This window comes from Rhinoraja longicauda, chromosome 1, assembly GCF_053455715.1.
Source record: "Rhinoraja longicauda isolate Sanriku21f chromosome 1, sRhiLon1.1, whole genome shotgun sequence".
Classification (NCBI taxonomy): Eukaryota; Metazoa; Chordata; class Chondrichthyes; order Rajiformes; family Arhynchobatidae; genus Rhinoraja; species Rhinoraja longicauda.
In genome coordinates, this window is record NC_135953.1 from 49,991,548 (window position 1) to 50,005,050 (window position 13,503).

Genomic DNA, 13,503 nt, shown 5'->3' on the forward strand with positions numbered 1-13,503 from the left:
TCCATTTTCATAAATGCACTTTATCTTGCAGGAGTACTTTTAACTAGATATATTAAATTTAGAATTACGTCCACTTTTGGAACACATCTCAAAAAAATGAGTAGCAATTGCAGGAACCTACTGTTAACCTTAACATCACCTTACTACTCTGTGAAACTGATTCAACACCAAATCGTGGAAATCTGGTATTGCATGCTGATCAAGTTCTAATTTTCTTTCCCGTCACTATTATCCAAAGTGTATGCATGCTAGCAGCTCAAAGATTTCTGAAAACAGCCAGAATGAAGGGACAGATGTCCCACTAATGACAACATCACCACCAAGCTGCAAAGTAAACATTTGGCAGGAATACCCAGATATCTACCAAGATTCCAAAACCAAAACAAGATTCTATGACTGAAACAAATTTCAAATTTAGCAAAAAGGTTCGTCAAGCAATATGCAACTGGTAGTTTAAACCCACGAAAAGCATTCCAATCAAAATAAAACAATTTAAACTCAAATTTGGATATGCACGTTTAATAACAAATATACATGTCAGAAAAATAATTGCTTAACAACATGTTAATGTGTAACAAGGACATCAAAAAATTTGCATAGATTCCAATCCAAGACCAAAATCTACATTAAAATTCGATTTTTACACAGTATCTGAATTTCCATTTATACCATACATATTTTCTTCATCCATAAGCAGTATAGTTCAAATTCCTTAAATAGTAGATAATTATTATTATGCTACTTTTGAAATAAGGGATATGTGGACACTCTGCTTCAGCACTAAGCTGTTCAACAGAATTCTGCTGGCCTATTAGTATTTCATAAAATGCTATGCTATCTTATATTATTTCAACTAGCTATACTGTAAGCATTAAATTCTCTCTTTTCTTTTGATTTATCTTTATTACCATAAATATTATCACCCTTAACCCTCAGTTGCTCAGTTTATCCAATAAAAACTCACATTTACTCAAATGGATACACACCAACATATTTGCCGATGCAAATGCAGTCTATTCAAAACACGTCCTAACCAGTGAAAAAAGCTAATGCAATAGTGACAAACCTGTTAACCTCAAGTGTATCCTCAGTGGAATTAATAATTCAGATTAAATAATCTCATAATAAACCTAACAAGAGCATCACTTGCCTCAACTTCCTGCGAATTAACTTAGCATCTCTTCTGGTTCCTCTCTCATTCGATGAACAGTATCTTAAATGTTTCAGATTTGTGGGAGACAATCATCAGTCTATATGCTGATTAAATGCCACAGCCAAGAAATTTAATTAAAAACTTAAGTTTCTTTGCCTGAAAGAGAGGTTGCCATTGTTATACTGTAATTTCAGATTTTAAATATTAATACTTTTGTTCTAATTCTTACCGACTATTTTGATGTAAAAACATTTGATTTTAAGACAGTTCAGACATCAACTGGATTAATGCAAAATGACAAAATGCCTGAGAGTTTATGGATCAAAATTAAGTTTCAAATGTTAACTCAAGGATTGCATGTCTTGCAGAATTCATTATTTAGTGACAAGCAGGTTAACAAAAGTTGAATAATAGTTTGATGAGATCTAGAATTTGTTTTAGTAGTTGCAAAGGACATCAAGAATAAAATAAAAATGACCACCCAAAAACACAGTACCAAAAAAGTGCATTTAAATGACTATGAAATATCTTAAAATATAACACATACATTGTAATAAGCAACCAAGCCCTTGTGTTTCATGCTTACTTTAACTGCAGGGTGAAGCCACTAATACTGCACATTATTTTCTTCCAAATCAATTAAAAAAACTCTTGAATATAGGACACAACAAAGAGCTTGCATCCAAAAGTGAAGTAGATCAGCACATACCTGGACTCGAACTTCCATAGGAAGCCTAAAACAAAATATTTTAAAATGCATGAATTAACAAGATTCACATTACATGCATAGAGTACACAAACATGCATTGAACACAGGGTGCAAGGTTTTCAGGCACTTTGCAGGTGAAATTGCTACTCAAAGTTACTTGCATATCTCCAAACATCATTGCTTTCATAATCATGCAATCGGGTAGTGTTTTGGAATGAAGCTTGAACATTTATTTTGTACACAATATTCACTTAAATATATTTAATGTGTTAATTTTCTAATTTTATTAATGGAGCAAAACCCCCCCACAAAAATAAGGATTAAAATCAGAATATCTAGTCCATATGCATAATCCACCTTTTTTTTTAAATCACAAAAATAATGTTATAGAACTATTTACCAATTTAATTAGTGTATTTTTGTTAAATGACCCTTCAAAAGCCAGCAAGCAGGTAGACATAGTAGACACTTCCCACAACAATGAACTGAAACCAAAGCCGAGCTTAATTTTGCAAATGGAGCACATTTCACCATATTCCCGTATTATAACTGTTTTCTCTGTTGCACTGATTTGTACAATCTCTTTTGAGTACTTTTGAAGTAATTTCTGATTCTTCCTCCCTTCCACCCACTTTTAAAATTTCTTTCACTCAGCTGTTATTTTAAAGATATCAAGAGGACTGTTTTGGCAGGTTTAGAGCAAATCACTTGAACTATCGCACAACCTAGCAAAAATCTTAAAATAATAATTTTCTTCTCATTATTTGATGACTGGACTTGAATATAGCCTGATTTTAGTTCATTGCTCATCCCACTCAGACCATACGACAAAAAACACCGTGCTCTGCAATTTTGGTGCCAGGCATTTCTAATTAAATATCTCTGCCTAGCTTTGGTTTTAAAGTACTATCCCCTATCAGTTTTTCCTTGTATCACCTCATTTTTGGAGAGGGATCGACAACCTCTTCCTGCTTTCAGCCTTCAGCTGAAAATTATATTACCAAAGCAAAATACTCCAAATACAGAAAATCTGAAAGAAAAGGGGCAAGTGCTGGAAATATTGAGCAGGTCAAGTAGCCTATTCTGGAAAAAGAAACATTTCAGGTTAATAATCTTTTGTCAGAAATGAGACATCAACAATGTGAAACTTTTTCTCTCAACAGATGCTACATGACCTGCTCTTTCCAGTATTTAACTTTACTAAATGCAGCATTTAAAAAAATATCCTGGTTATTTACTGTTGATTTATATTTCCCTTACTGGTATCTCCCATTCCATGCAACATAATTTATATGAAACATTAACAGTTTTGTTTTCCCCAGTTGTCGTCTGACCTGCTGAGTATTTCAGATATTTTCTTTTTTCGAATATACAGATATAAAGCTTTCATTTCAGTCTCTCTGGCTACTGCCGCATTTGGCTATTTTTATCCATCATAATTCCAATTTCTTCATTTCACTTGCCCACCTCTGCTCGTCACCCCTCCTTATTTAGCTGCTCTTGTTCTTTCTTTGCTGCTTAAGAACTCCATTTGTATACCCCCACAGACAAAGAAGGGCTTCGACCCGAAACGTCACCCATTCCTTCTCTCCAGAGATGCTGCCTGTCCCGCTGAGTTACTCCAACATTTTGTGTCTACCTTCGGTGTAAACCAACATCTGCAGTTCCTTCCTCCACAGACAAAAGCTCTCATCCCACTCACCTGCGTTTCCTCCGAACTCTTAACTATTGCTTCCTGCTTCTACTTCTTTGATTTCCTTGGAGTACCTACCCTTCACATCCTTGGTAACATTGAGCCTCTACTTCAAAGTTGGGCCTCAACTACTCTCAGCTTCTCTCGAGATCTTCTCCTCTCCCTTTCTACCTCTTCTTCTCCGCAGTAGAATCACCAGCATCTTGTTCCATTACCACACCTTTCCTTAAGGATCCTGTTGCTCCAACCTCACCAACTTCTCATTTTCATTCTGATTTTCAACAACATGAGCCAAAAGGGCGGCACGGTAGCACAGCGGTAGAGTTGCTGCTTTACAGCGAATGCAGCGCCGGAGACTCAGGTTCGATCCTGACTACGGGTGCTGCACTGTAAGGAGTTTGTACGTTCTCCCCGTGACCTGCGTGGGTTTTCTCCGAGATCTTCGGTTTCCTCCCACACTCCAAAGACGTACAGGTATGTAGGTTAATTGGCTGGGTAAAGGTAAAAATTGTCCCTAGTGGGTGTAGGATAGTGTTAATGTGCGGGGATCGCTGGGCGGCACGGACTTGGTGGGCCGAAAAGGCCTGTTTCCGGCTGTATATATATATGATATGATAAAACAATGCCAGATGCTGCAAGCAGTTCTCATACATCTTCTATACTCTCATTTGTTAGGCTCTTTACCTGGCATGTAACAATAGATGAAATGTTAAGTTAATGCCATTATCTTCATTCTCCACCATCAACTCTATTCTTCTCCTCGAGACTGAACCAGACCTTAAGCATGATACCCCATGTGATCCCAAAGATGACTGTCACATATTTTATCAGTCACATGAGCACCCAACTCTTACATAAGTTGTGTTGCTGAGCCCATAACCCTAACCGTACTTTTGTCATCCACAAGCTTGACTGTTCCAGTGCTCTAAAGGCCAATCTTTCTTTTCATCTTTTCAAAAATTTTAAGCTCATCCCATGCTTGTGTGCGAGCTTAACATCACACCAAATCCACCTAATTTACTATGGTCCCCGTATTCACTGACACTAGCTCTTTGTCCAGCTCCTTGTCCAGCAATGCCTTCATTCTTAACTTTACCAATCTGGCCTTTAAATCCCACCATGGTTTCATCTTCACCTTATTTTCCTAACCTCTTCCAACCTTTTACAATGTCCCAAGATATTTGGGCTCCACCAAATACCTCCACTGGCAGTGTCTTTGGTACTGAGACCGAGAATGTTCTCCCTGTCCTTCAGGCATTTTAAACTAAAACACTTGTCTCCTTCTTCAGTCTGAAGAAGAGTCTTGACCCAAAATGTCACCCATTTCTTCTCTCCAGAGATGCTGCCTGTCGGGATTGAGTTACTCCACAGTTTGTGTCTACCTTCGATTTAAACCAACATCTGTAGTTCTTTCCTACACACTTGTATCCTTGTTTTCTTACATCTGCAGCCCTATTCCCCCCCCCCCCATTCACTTTCATTCTTCCTCTTCTCATTTCTCCCATGCCTGTTTTCCCCCATTTTCCCTTCATTTGCTCTTTTACCTTTCTCTGACACTTTTCTTGCATCTTACCTCGCCCAGTTTACTCTTCTACAATTTATCAGCTTTGCCTATTACTAATTCTTATTACACTTTCCCCTTCCTTGCCAATGACTGGTTGACTCATTAGTTAGAGTTTAGTTTAGAGATACAGTGCAGAAACAGATCCTTCGGCCCACCGAGTCGACACCGACCAGCGATCCCCGCACTCTAAGAGAGTTGTGAATCTGTGGAATTCTCTGCCTCAGAAGGCAGTGGAGGCCAATTCTCTGAATGCATTCAAGAGAGAGCTAGATAGAGCTCTTAAGGATAGCAGAGTCAGGGGGTATGGGGAGAAGGCAGGAATGGGGTACTGATTGAGAATGATCAGCCATGATCACATTGAATGGCGGTGCTGGCTCGAGGGGCCGAATGGCCTACTCCTGCACCTATTGTCTATTGTCTAACACTATCCTACTCGCACTAGGGACAATTTATAATTATACTAAATTAATTAACCTACAAACCTGCACGTCTATGGAATGGGGGAGGAAACTGAAGATCTCAGAGAGAACACATGCAGGTCACGAGGAGAACATACAAACTTCATACAGGTGGGGATCGAACCCGGGTCTCTGGCGCTGGAAGGCAGCAACTCTACCGCTGCACCATTGTGCCGCCCTATAACATCCATTACATGCCGTAACATCTATCCCTTCACCTTCTCCCTCAGGGACCTAAACAGCCCTTCCAGACAAGGCACTAGCACCTCTTCACTTCCAACCTGGTCTACTGTATTCAGTGCTCACAATGTCATCTCCTCTACACTGCTGAAACCAAGCATAGATTACGTGATCTTAGGCAGAACAACTGCACTGTCTACAATGGCCACCTCGAGCCTCTGATTGTATGTCATTTCAACTCTTCTTCTTGTATGGCCAAACGCAAATTGGAAGAACAATTTCTCATATTTATCTTGGATAGCTTCAAACCCAATGGTATTAACATTGAATTTTCCAACTTCAAATACCAGTGTTGTCGTTCTGTACACACTTATCCGTCGAGCTAGGTCTTTTATTTCTTTCTTCATCTTATGTCTCCCTTCCCATCTCTCTCCCACGGTTTATTTGTCCACCAATTCCACCCCCCCCCTCCCCTCCCTCCCCACAAAATGGTTCCACATTCACCCACCAACCACTGTCCCATTCCTCCCTACACTGCGACATAACTGGCAATCTTTCCTCCTCTCTCGATTCTAATGGTTTTTAACAAAACGTTGACATATATTTGACCTCCAGGGATGTCGTTTGACCCATCCAGTATTCTGCTTTTTTCACCTTATTTGATCTTTACCTGTGCTTTTTTTTCCTCAACTCCCGCTTTTCATTACCAGATGCAATTCTCCCTATCCGACTCTTTCCCCAACTAATCCAAATCCCTTCCTGCCCTTTTCCCTTTTAACTGGAGATGCGGTGCCCATGGTCATGGTCATGGACTTCCCCGCGGTCCCGCGGCCTTTTCTACGCCCGACTCCATCTCAAAGTGGTTTACTTTTACCATCTCTCATCTTAACGGGTTTCTGAGCTTCTAGCCGGGTTTCATTTCATCTCCCTCTCCTTTTACCTTGGTTGCACTTCTCACTTTTTGCCTCCCACCAGTTCCCCGGTCCGTTTTCTCCCGTTACCTTCTCCGCCCCTCCAAGGCAAGGCAAGGCAAGGCAAGGCAAGCCCCCTTCCCCCGCCCTCCACCACCGGCTGCCCACCGTCGGAAAGTTATTGGGCCCGGGCCCCGGGCCGGCGGAGCCCCCTCTCCCCCTCCCTGCAGCCGTGAACCCGGCCGGGGAGCTGCGAAACGGCGTCTCCGGCTTCTTCCCCAAACAACTCCGCCTCATCGGCACCGGCACCGGCCGCACACCCGGCCAGCCAGGAGCTGGAGCCGGAGCAGGAGCCGGAGCTGAGCGGCCTGCAACAACCCCCCGGTCCCCACACCCTGTCCCTCCCCGGGGCCGGGCGGACCCCTGCTCCCCCTCCCTCCATCTCTCCCTCCGACCGGCGCCCAGCCCAGCCCAGCGCCTAGCCGCTTCCCGGCCATCTCCTGCGGGGAGGGAGGGAGGGAGGGGGAGCGGCTGGGAGCTCCTCCGCTGGCCCGCAGAAGGGAGCAGGGCAGCGGCGTCGCGACCAGCCCGGTCCGGTCCGGTCTCTCCGCCCGCCGGCCGTGCGTCTACGTGCTCACCTCCGCCATGTTGTTACCTCTCCCGGAGAGCGAGCCGAGCCGAGCCGAGCTGGCCAGCCCGAGACCCGGATGGAGGCAGACGGAGCTTTGCAACATTTGTTGCAATTGGTGGAGCAGCTAAAAAAGAGAAATGTCATTTCAACTTTACCCCTTTGATCCCCTCTCCCCTCCCCTCCCCTCCCCTCTCCCCTCCCCTCCCTCTCCTCTCCCCTCCCCTCTCCCCTCCCCTCTCCCCTCCCCTGTCCCGACGCAAGCAGCATCTTCGTCCCTCCAGCCAAGATTTAATTACCTCCCTCCTACCTCCAACTTACTCTTCAGGGGTATTTCGTGCACACGGAATGATTTAAAAAAGACTCTCCAAAGTATATTTTAAGAAACGAAAACAAAACCAACAGTTATCTTGTCCATTTAAAAAAAATCGATGAGCTGCGATGTCGAACCGAAAATAATGTTATGTATTTCGATTTTTAAATATATATTTTTTAAAGCTTTCAGACAAACTTAAGGTGAATGCAGGGCTGACTTACCAGACTCATCGTTTGGTACTATCCTCTTTGATAATTAAAACAATGAGAGTTCAGTTTTGGGGAAATTGACACCATTTTATCGTGTTTTCTCGAAAACAAGTGATCAATAACTATAATTGCATCGCGTAAGTATATATCAAAATTTGATTTTCAGATAACGTAACCCTGATGGAAAAATTCCAAAAAGGAAAGGACAGATATTTCTGAGGGTAAATTAATTTTATTCTTTGGAAGAAGGGCAGATTGGGATGATAGTTGTAGAAGCACTGGGGATCTAGGGTTTTACAGAGGCAAAGAGGGAGGAAGACAAAATTAGTTCGTTTAAAACATTAGTTTGGCTACAACTGGCGAATTAAATCCAATTTTAGATGCCGCTATTTAGGAAAACATAAAGAATTCAGGAAGGATGCAGAAGAAATGTACAAAAATGATTACAGGAATGACATTTTGTCATGTCCATTAACAACAGAAACTGAGCTTGGCTTCCTTGGGAGGGGAGTTTAAAAGGGGATCTAATGGAAAAAATCAAAAACGTTGCAGTCAGGTGAAGCAAAGAGAAACCACTCCCATTGGCAGAGAGGTCAAGAACCACAGAAAGTATGAAGGCGCAGCCAAAGTACCAAAAGAGACGTGGGGGAGGGGACTCGTTTATGCAACGAATAGTAAGTGTAGGAGCCATTTGTGTTTATTAGCTATTTTAGCATATTATATTATTTTGTATCCTGTTGTATTATTTTTGGACACTTGGGGGTTGTCCTGAGAGGGATACTTGGCTTATGCATATTGACTAGGAGGAGCCAGGGGAGGAGTAAGTAGATGAGTATAATTCAGCCAGCACTGACATAATGCTTCAGTCACATTAAGAGCCTGCTAAGACATAAGGTTTTAGCAAGCCATACGAGTCATGAGAGGAGCCTGAGAATATAAGGTTTTAGCAAGTCAAAACAGGATACGAAGGAGCAACGGTGAGATATTAAGTTCTTATCAGAAGTTATATGACAGAAGTTATACCACAGAGGTTATACCACAGAAGTTATAACAGAAGTTATATGACGTGAGATATACTAATCTGTTTGTATTATTACTTCAATAAACGACTAACTAAACTGAAACGTCGTGAAGATCTCTCTCTTGTGGTTTTTGCGTCAAGAAATATCGCTCCACTCCTTCATCAACGGTAAGCTTAAGGACTTTATTAGAAAGGACTAAAGTTGCCGCTATATTGTAAGAATTTATCTCAGCCGGAGTGAATAGATCAAGAGCTATCTTTGGTGAATGAAGATAAAGTAACCTGTCTCGAAGAATCATTTAAAGTTGTAAGTGGCTCTTGGAGATTGGAAATTGACTAGCGGAACAGGGATTGTTTTGTTTTGCAAGCCTGCAAGCAAGAGATTGTGTAAGAAAATAACTGCAGATGCTGGTACAAATCGAAGGTATTTATTTCACAAAATGCTGGAGTAACTCAGCAGGTCAGGCAGCATCTCAGGAGAGAAGGAATAGGTGACGTTTCGGGTCAGAAAAGTGCATAACTTCAAGCTTGTCAGGAAGGCAGTATAGAAATGAGTACCTGGATTGGTTGATCAATTAAAGTAGAAGTTTGGTAAATTGGCCAATTAAGTAATTTAGTGACTGATATAAGCAAGACTTGCATAAGGGGTGCAGCCCTGTTGAGGGAAGTGCCCTGTGAGAAAAGTGCGAGTCTTTGGCTGCGAGTCTTCGGCGAGGAGGCTGAGGTGAGGAGGTTACGCTTGTTTTTGCGCCTGAATTGTTTTTGACTGCACTAAAGTAATGGCAGGCAAGTTGGTGCAGTCTGTTTCCTGCAGGATGTGGGAAGATAGGGACACCGCTGGAGCTTCTGGGAGCTACACCTGCAAGAACTGTGTCCAGGTGCGGCTCCTGAATGGATGTGTGGCGGAGTTGGAAAGGCAGCTGGAAGACCTCAGGGCCATCCGGGAATGCGAGAGTTTCCTGGACAGGGCCTACTGCGAGGCGGTCACGCCAAGGGTCCAGGTCGAGCGAAGGTGGGAGACCGTTTCAGGGGGGAGCAAACGTGGACTACAGGAGACCCCGGTGGCTGTGCCTATTGCAAACCGGTACACCCTCTTGGGAGCTGTTGGGGCAGAAGACGCTTCCAGTCCGAGCGGCGGACGTGTTGGCAGATCTAACCCAGGCAAGGAAACTCGACCGGGGAGACCGAAGTCAGGAAGAGCCATAGTAGTGGGTGACTCCATTGTCCGAGGTACGGACAGTTGATTCTGTGGTGACAGGCGGGACTCGAGCATGGTTTGTTGCCTCCCTGGTGCCAGGGTTCAAGACATCACGGACCGGCTTCAGAACATCCTAGCGAGGGAAGGCGATCAACCGGAAGTAGTTGTGCATGTGGGCACGAACGACGTCGGGAGGAAGAGGAAAGAGATACTGGTAGAGAGTTAGGAAGAAGACTGAGAAGTAGGACGTCGAAGGTGGTTGTCTCTGGACTGCTACCTGTACCTCGTGCTAGTGAGGGCAGGAATAGAGAGATCGGGGATATGAATGTATGGCTGAGGGGCTGGTGTAGGGAGCGGGGATTTAGATTTCTAGACAACTGGGATCTCTTCTGGGGTAGGGGTGACCTGTACAAAAGGGACGGGTTACACCTTAACAGCAGGGGGACCAACATTCTGGCAGATAGGTTTGCTAGTGCTACAAGTGTGGCTTTAAACTAAGTAGTGGGGGGGGGGGTGGTTGACAAACTGGGAATATGGAGATGGAGTTAAAGGGGAAGCAAATACAGGAGAAATTGCAAAGGACTCTCGAATGAATGGGGAGGGAAGTTCTAGAAGGGATAAGAGAGTAAGGTCAGGGCCAATTGTGACCGGTGTGAGAGGGGAGGTGAATACGGAAATTAAAGTGTTGTATTTAAATGCGCGAAGTAAAAGAAATAAAGTGGATGAGCTTGAGGCTCAGTTAGACATTGGCAAGTATGATGTGGGAATCACTGAGACATGGCTACAAGAGGACCAGGGCTGGGAACTGAATATTCAGGGGTACACAACATATAGAAAAGACAGAAAAGGCAGAGGGGGTGGGGTGGGGTCACTCTGTTGGTGAGGAATGATATTCATTCCCTTGCAAGGGGTGACATAGAATCAGGAGATGTAGAATCAGTATGGGTAGAAATGAGAAATTGTAAGGGTAAAAAGACCCTAATGGGAGTTATCTGCAGGCCCCCAAACAGCAGCCTCGACATAGGGTGCAAGTTGAATGAGGAGCTAAAATTGGCATGTTGCAAATGTAATGCTACGGTGGTTATGGGAGATTTCAACATGCAGGTAGACTGGGAAAATCAGGTTGATAATGGACCCCAGGAAAGAGAGTTTGTGGAGTGTCTCCGAGATGGGTTCTGAGAACAGCTTGTACTGGAGACTACTAGGGAGAAGGCAATTCTGGATTTAGTGTTATGTAATGAACCTGATCTGATAAGGGGACTCGAGGTAAAAGAGCCATTAGGATGCAGTGATCACAATATGATAAGTTTTACTCCACAAATTGAGAGGGAGAAGGGAAAATCGGAAGTGTCGGTATTACAGTACAGCAAAGGGGATTACAGAGGCATGAGGCAGGAGCTGGCCAGAATTGACTGGAAGGAGGCCCTCGCAGGGAAGACGGTGGAACAGCAATGGCAGGTATTCCTGGGAATAATGCAGAAGTTGCAGGATCAATTTATCCCAAAGAGGAGGAAAGATTCCAAGGGGAGTAAGAGACACCCGTGGCTGACAAGGGAAGTCAAGGACAGCATAAAAATAAAAGAGAAGAAGTACAACAAAGCAAAGAAGAGTGGGAAGCCAGAGGATTGGGACTCTTTTAAAGAGCAACAGAAGATGACTAAGAAGGCAATATGGGGAGAAAAGATGAGATACGAGGGTAAACTAGCCAATAATATAAAGGAGGATAGTAAAAGCTTTTTTAGGTATGTAAAGAGGAAATAAATAGTCAAGGCAAATGTGGGTCCCTTGAAGACAGAAGCTGGGGAATTTATTATGGGAAACAAGGAAATGGCAGACGAGTTGAACCGGTACTTTGGATCTGTCTTCACTAAGGAAGATACAAGCAATCTCCCAGATGTTCTAGTGGCCAGAGATCCTAGGATGACGGAGGAACTGAAGGAAATCCACATTAGGCAGGAAATGATGTTGGGTATACTGATGGGACTGAAGGCTGATAAATCCCCAGGGCCTGATGGTCTGCATCCCAGAGTACTTAAGGAGGTGGCGCTAGAAATTGTGGATGCATTGGTGATCATTTTCCAATGTTCTATAGATTCAGGATCAGTTCCTGTGGATTGGAGGGTAGCTAATGTTGTCCCACTTTTTAAAAAAGGAGGGAGAGAGAAAACGGGAAATTATAAACCAGTTAGTCTGACATCAGTGGTGGGGAAGATGCTGGAGTCAATTATAAAAGACGAAATTGCGGAGCATTTGAATAGTAGTAACAGGATTGTTCCGAGTCAGCATGGATTTACGAAGGGGAAATCATGCTTGACTAATCTTCTGGAATTCTTTGAGGATGTAACCAGGAAAATTGACAGGGGAAAGCCGGTGGATGTGGTGTACCTTGACTTTCAGAAAGCATTTGACAAGGTTCCACATAGGAGATTAGTGGGCAAAATTAGAGCACATGGTATTGGAGGTAGGGTACTGACATGGATAGAAAATTGGTTGACAGACAGAAAGCAAAGAGTGGGGATAAATAGGTCCCTTTCAGAATGGCAGGCAGTAACTAGTGGGGTACCGCAAGGCTCTGTGCTGGGACCGCAGCTATTTACAATATACATTAATGACTTGGATGAAGGGATTAAAAGTACCATTAGCAAATTTGCAGATGATACAATGCTGGGTGGTAGTGTGAACTGTGAGGAAGATGCTATGAGGTTGCAGGGTGACTTGGACAGGTTGTGTGAGTGGGCGGATGCATGGCAGATGCAGTTTAATGTGGATGTGAGGTTATCCACTTTGGTGGTAAGAATAGGAAGGCAGAGTATTATCTGAATGGTGTCAGGTTAGGAACAGGGGACGTACAACGAGATCTGGGTGTCCTAGTGCATCAGTCACTGAAAGGAAGCATGCAGGTACAGCAGGCAGTGAAGAAAGCCAATGGAATGTTGGCCTTCATAACAAGAGGAGTTGAGTATAGGAGCAAAGAGGTCCTTCTGCAGTTGTACAGGGCCCTAGTGAGACCGCACCTGGAGTACTGTGTGCAGTTTTGGTCTCCAAATTTGAGGAAGGATATTCTTGCTATTGAGGGCGTGCAGCGTAGGTTTACTAGGTTAATTCCCGGAATGGCGGGACTATCATATGTTGAAAGACTGGAGCGGCTAGGCTTGTATACACTGGAATTTAGAAGGATGAGAGGAGATCTTATCGAAACGTATAAGATTATTAAGGGATTGGACACGTTAGAGGCAGGAAACATGTTCCCAATGTTGGGGGAGTCCAGAACAAGGGGCCACAGTTTAAGAATAAGGTGTAGGCCATTTAGAACAGAGATGAGGAAAAACTTTTTCAGTCAGAGAGTTGTGAATCTGTGGAATTCTCTGCCTCAGAAGGCAGTGGAGGCCAATTCTCTGAATGCATTCAAGAGAGAGCTGGATAGAGCTCTTAAGGATAGCGGAGTCAGGGGGTATGGGGAGAA

The 13,503-nt window shown here is 43.5% G+C and overlaps 1 protein-coding gene across 5 annotated transcripts in view; it reads right to left on the reverse strand.

The window, feature by feature from the left end:
• The window catches only part of LOC144592490 (mesoderm induction early response protein 3-like), a 65,664-nt gene extending 58,258 nt beyond the window's left edge, over positions 1-7,406 (reverse strand). Inside the window, exons 1-3 of one of the 5 annotated variants that reach the window (XM_078397101.1) lie at positions 6,412-6,745; positions 1,863-1,887; positions 1,151-1,309 (exon numbers count right to left, since the gene is read on the reverse strand). Coding sequence is in view for 1 of the 5 variants with exons in the window: in XM_078397092.1 (XP_078253218.1) it covers positions 1,863-1,887; positions 7,307-7,402 (121 nt within the window). In the remaining 4 variants the exon portion in view is untranslated. Of the gene's footprint in view, positions 1-1,150; positions 1,310-1,739; positions 1,888-2,798; positions 2,889-6,411; positions 6,746-7,306 lie in introns of those variants that run through there. The other 4 variants (XM_078397092.1, XM_078397111.1, XM_078397109.1 and 1 more) reach the window with 4 other exon arrangements.
• Positions 7,407-13,503: the final 6,097 nt, after the last annotated feature.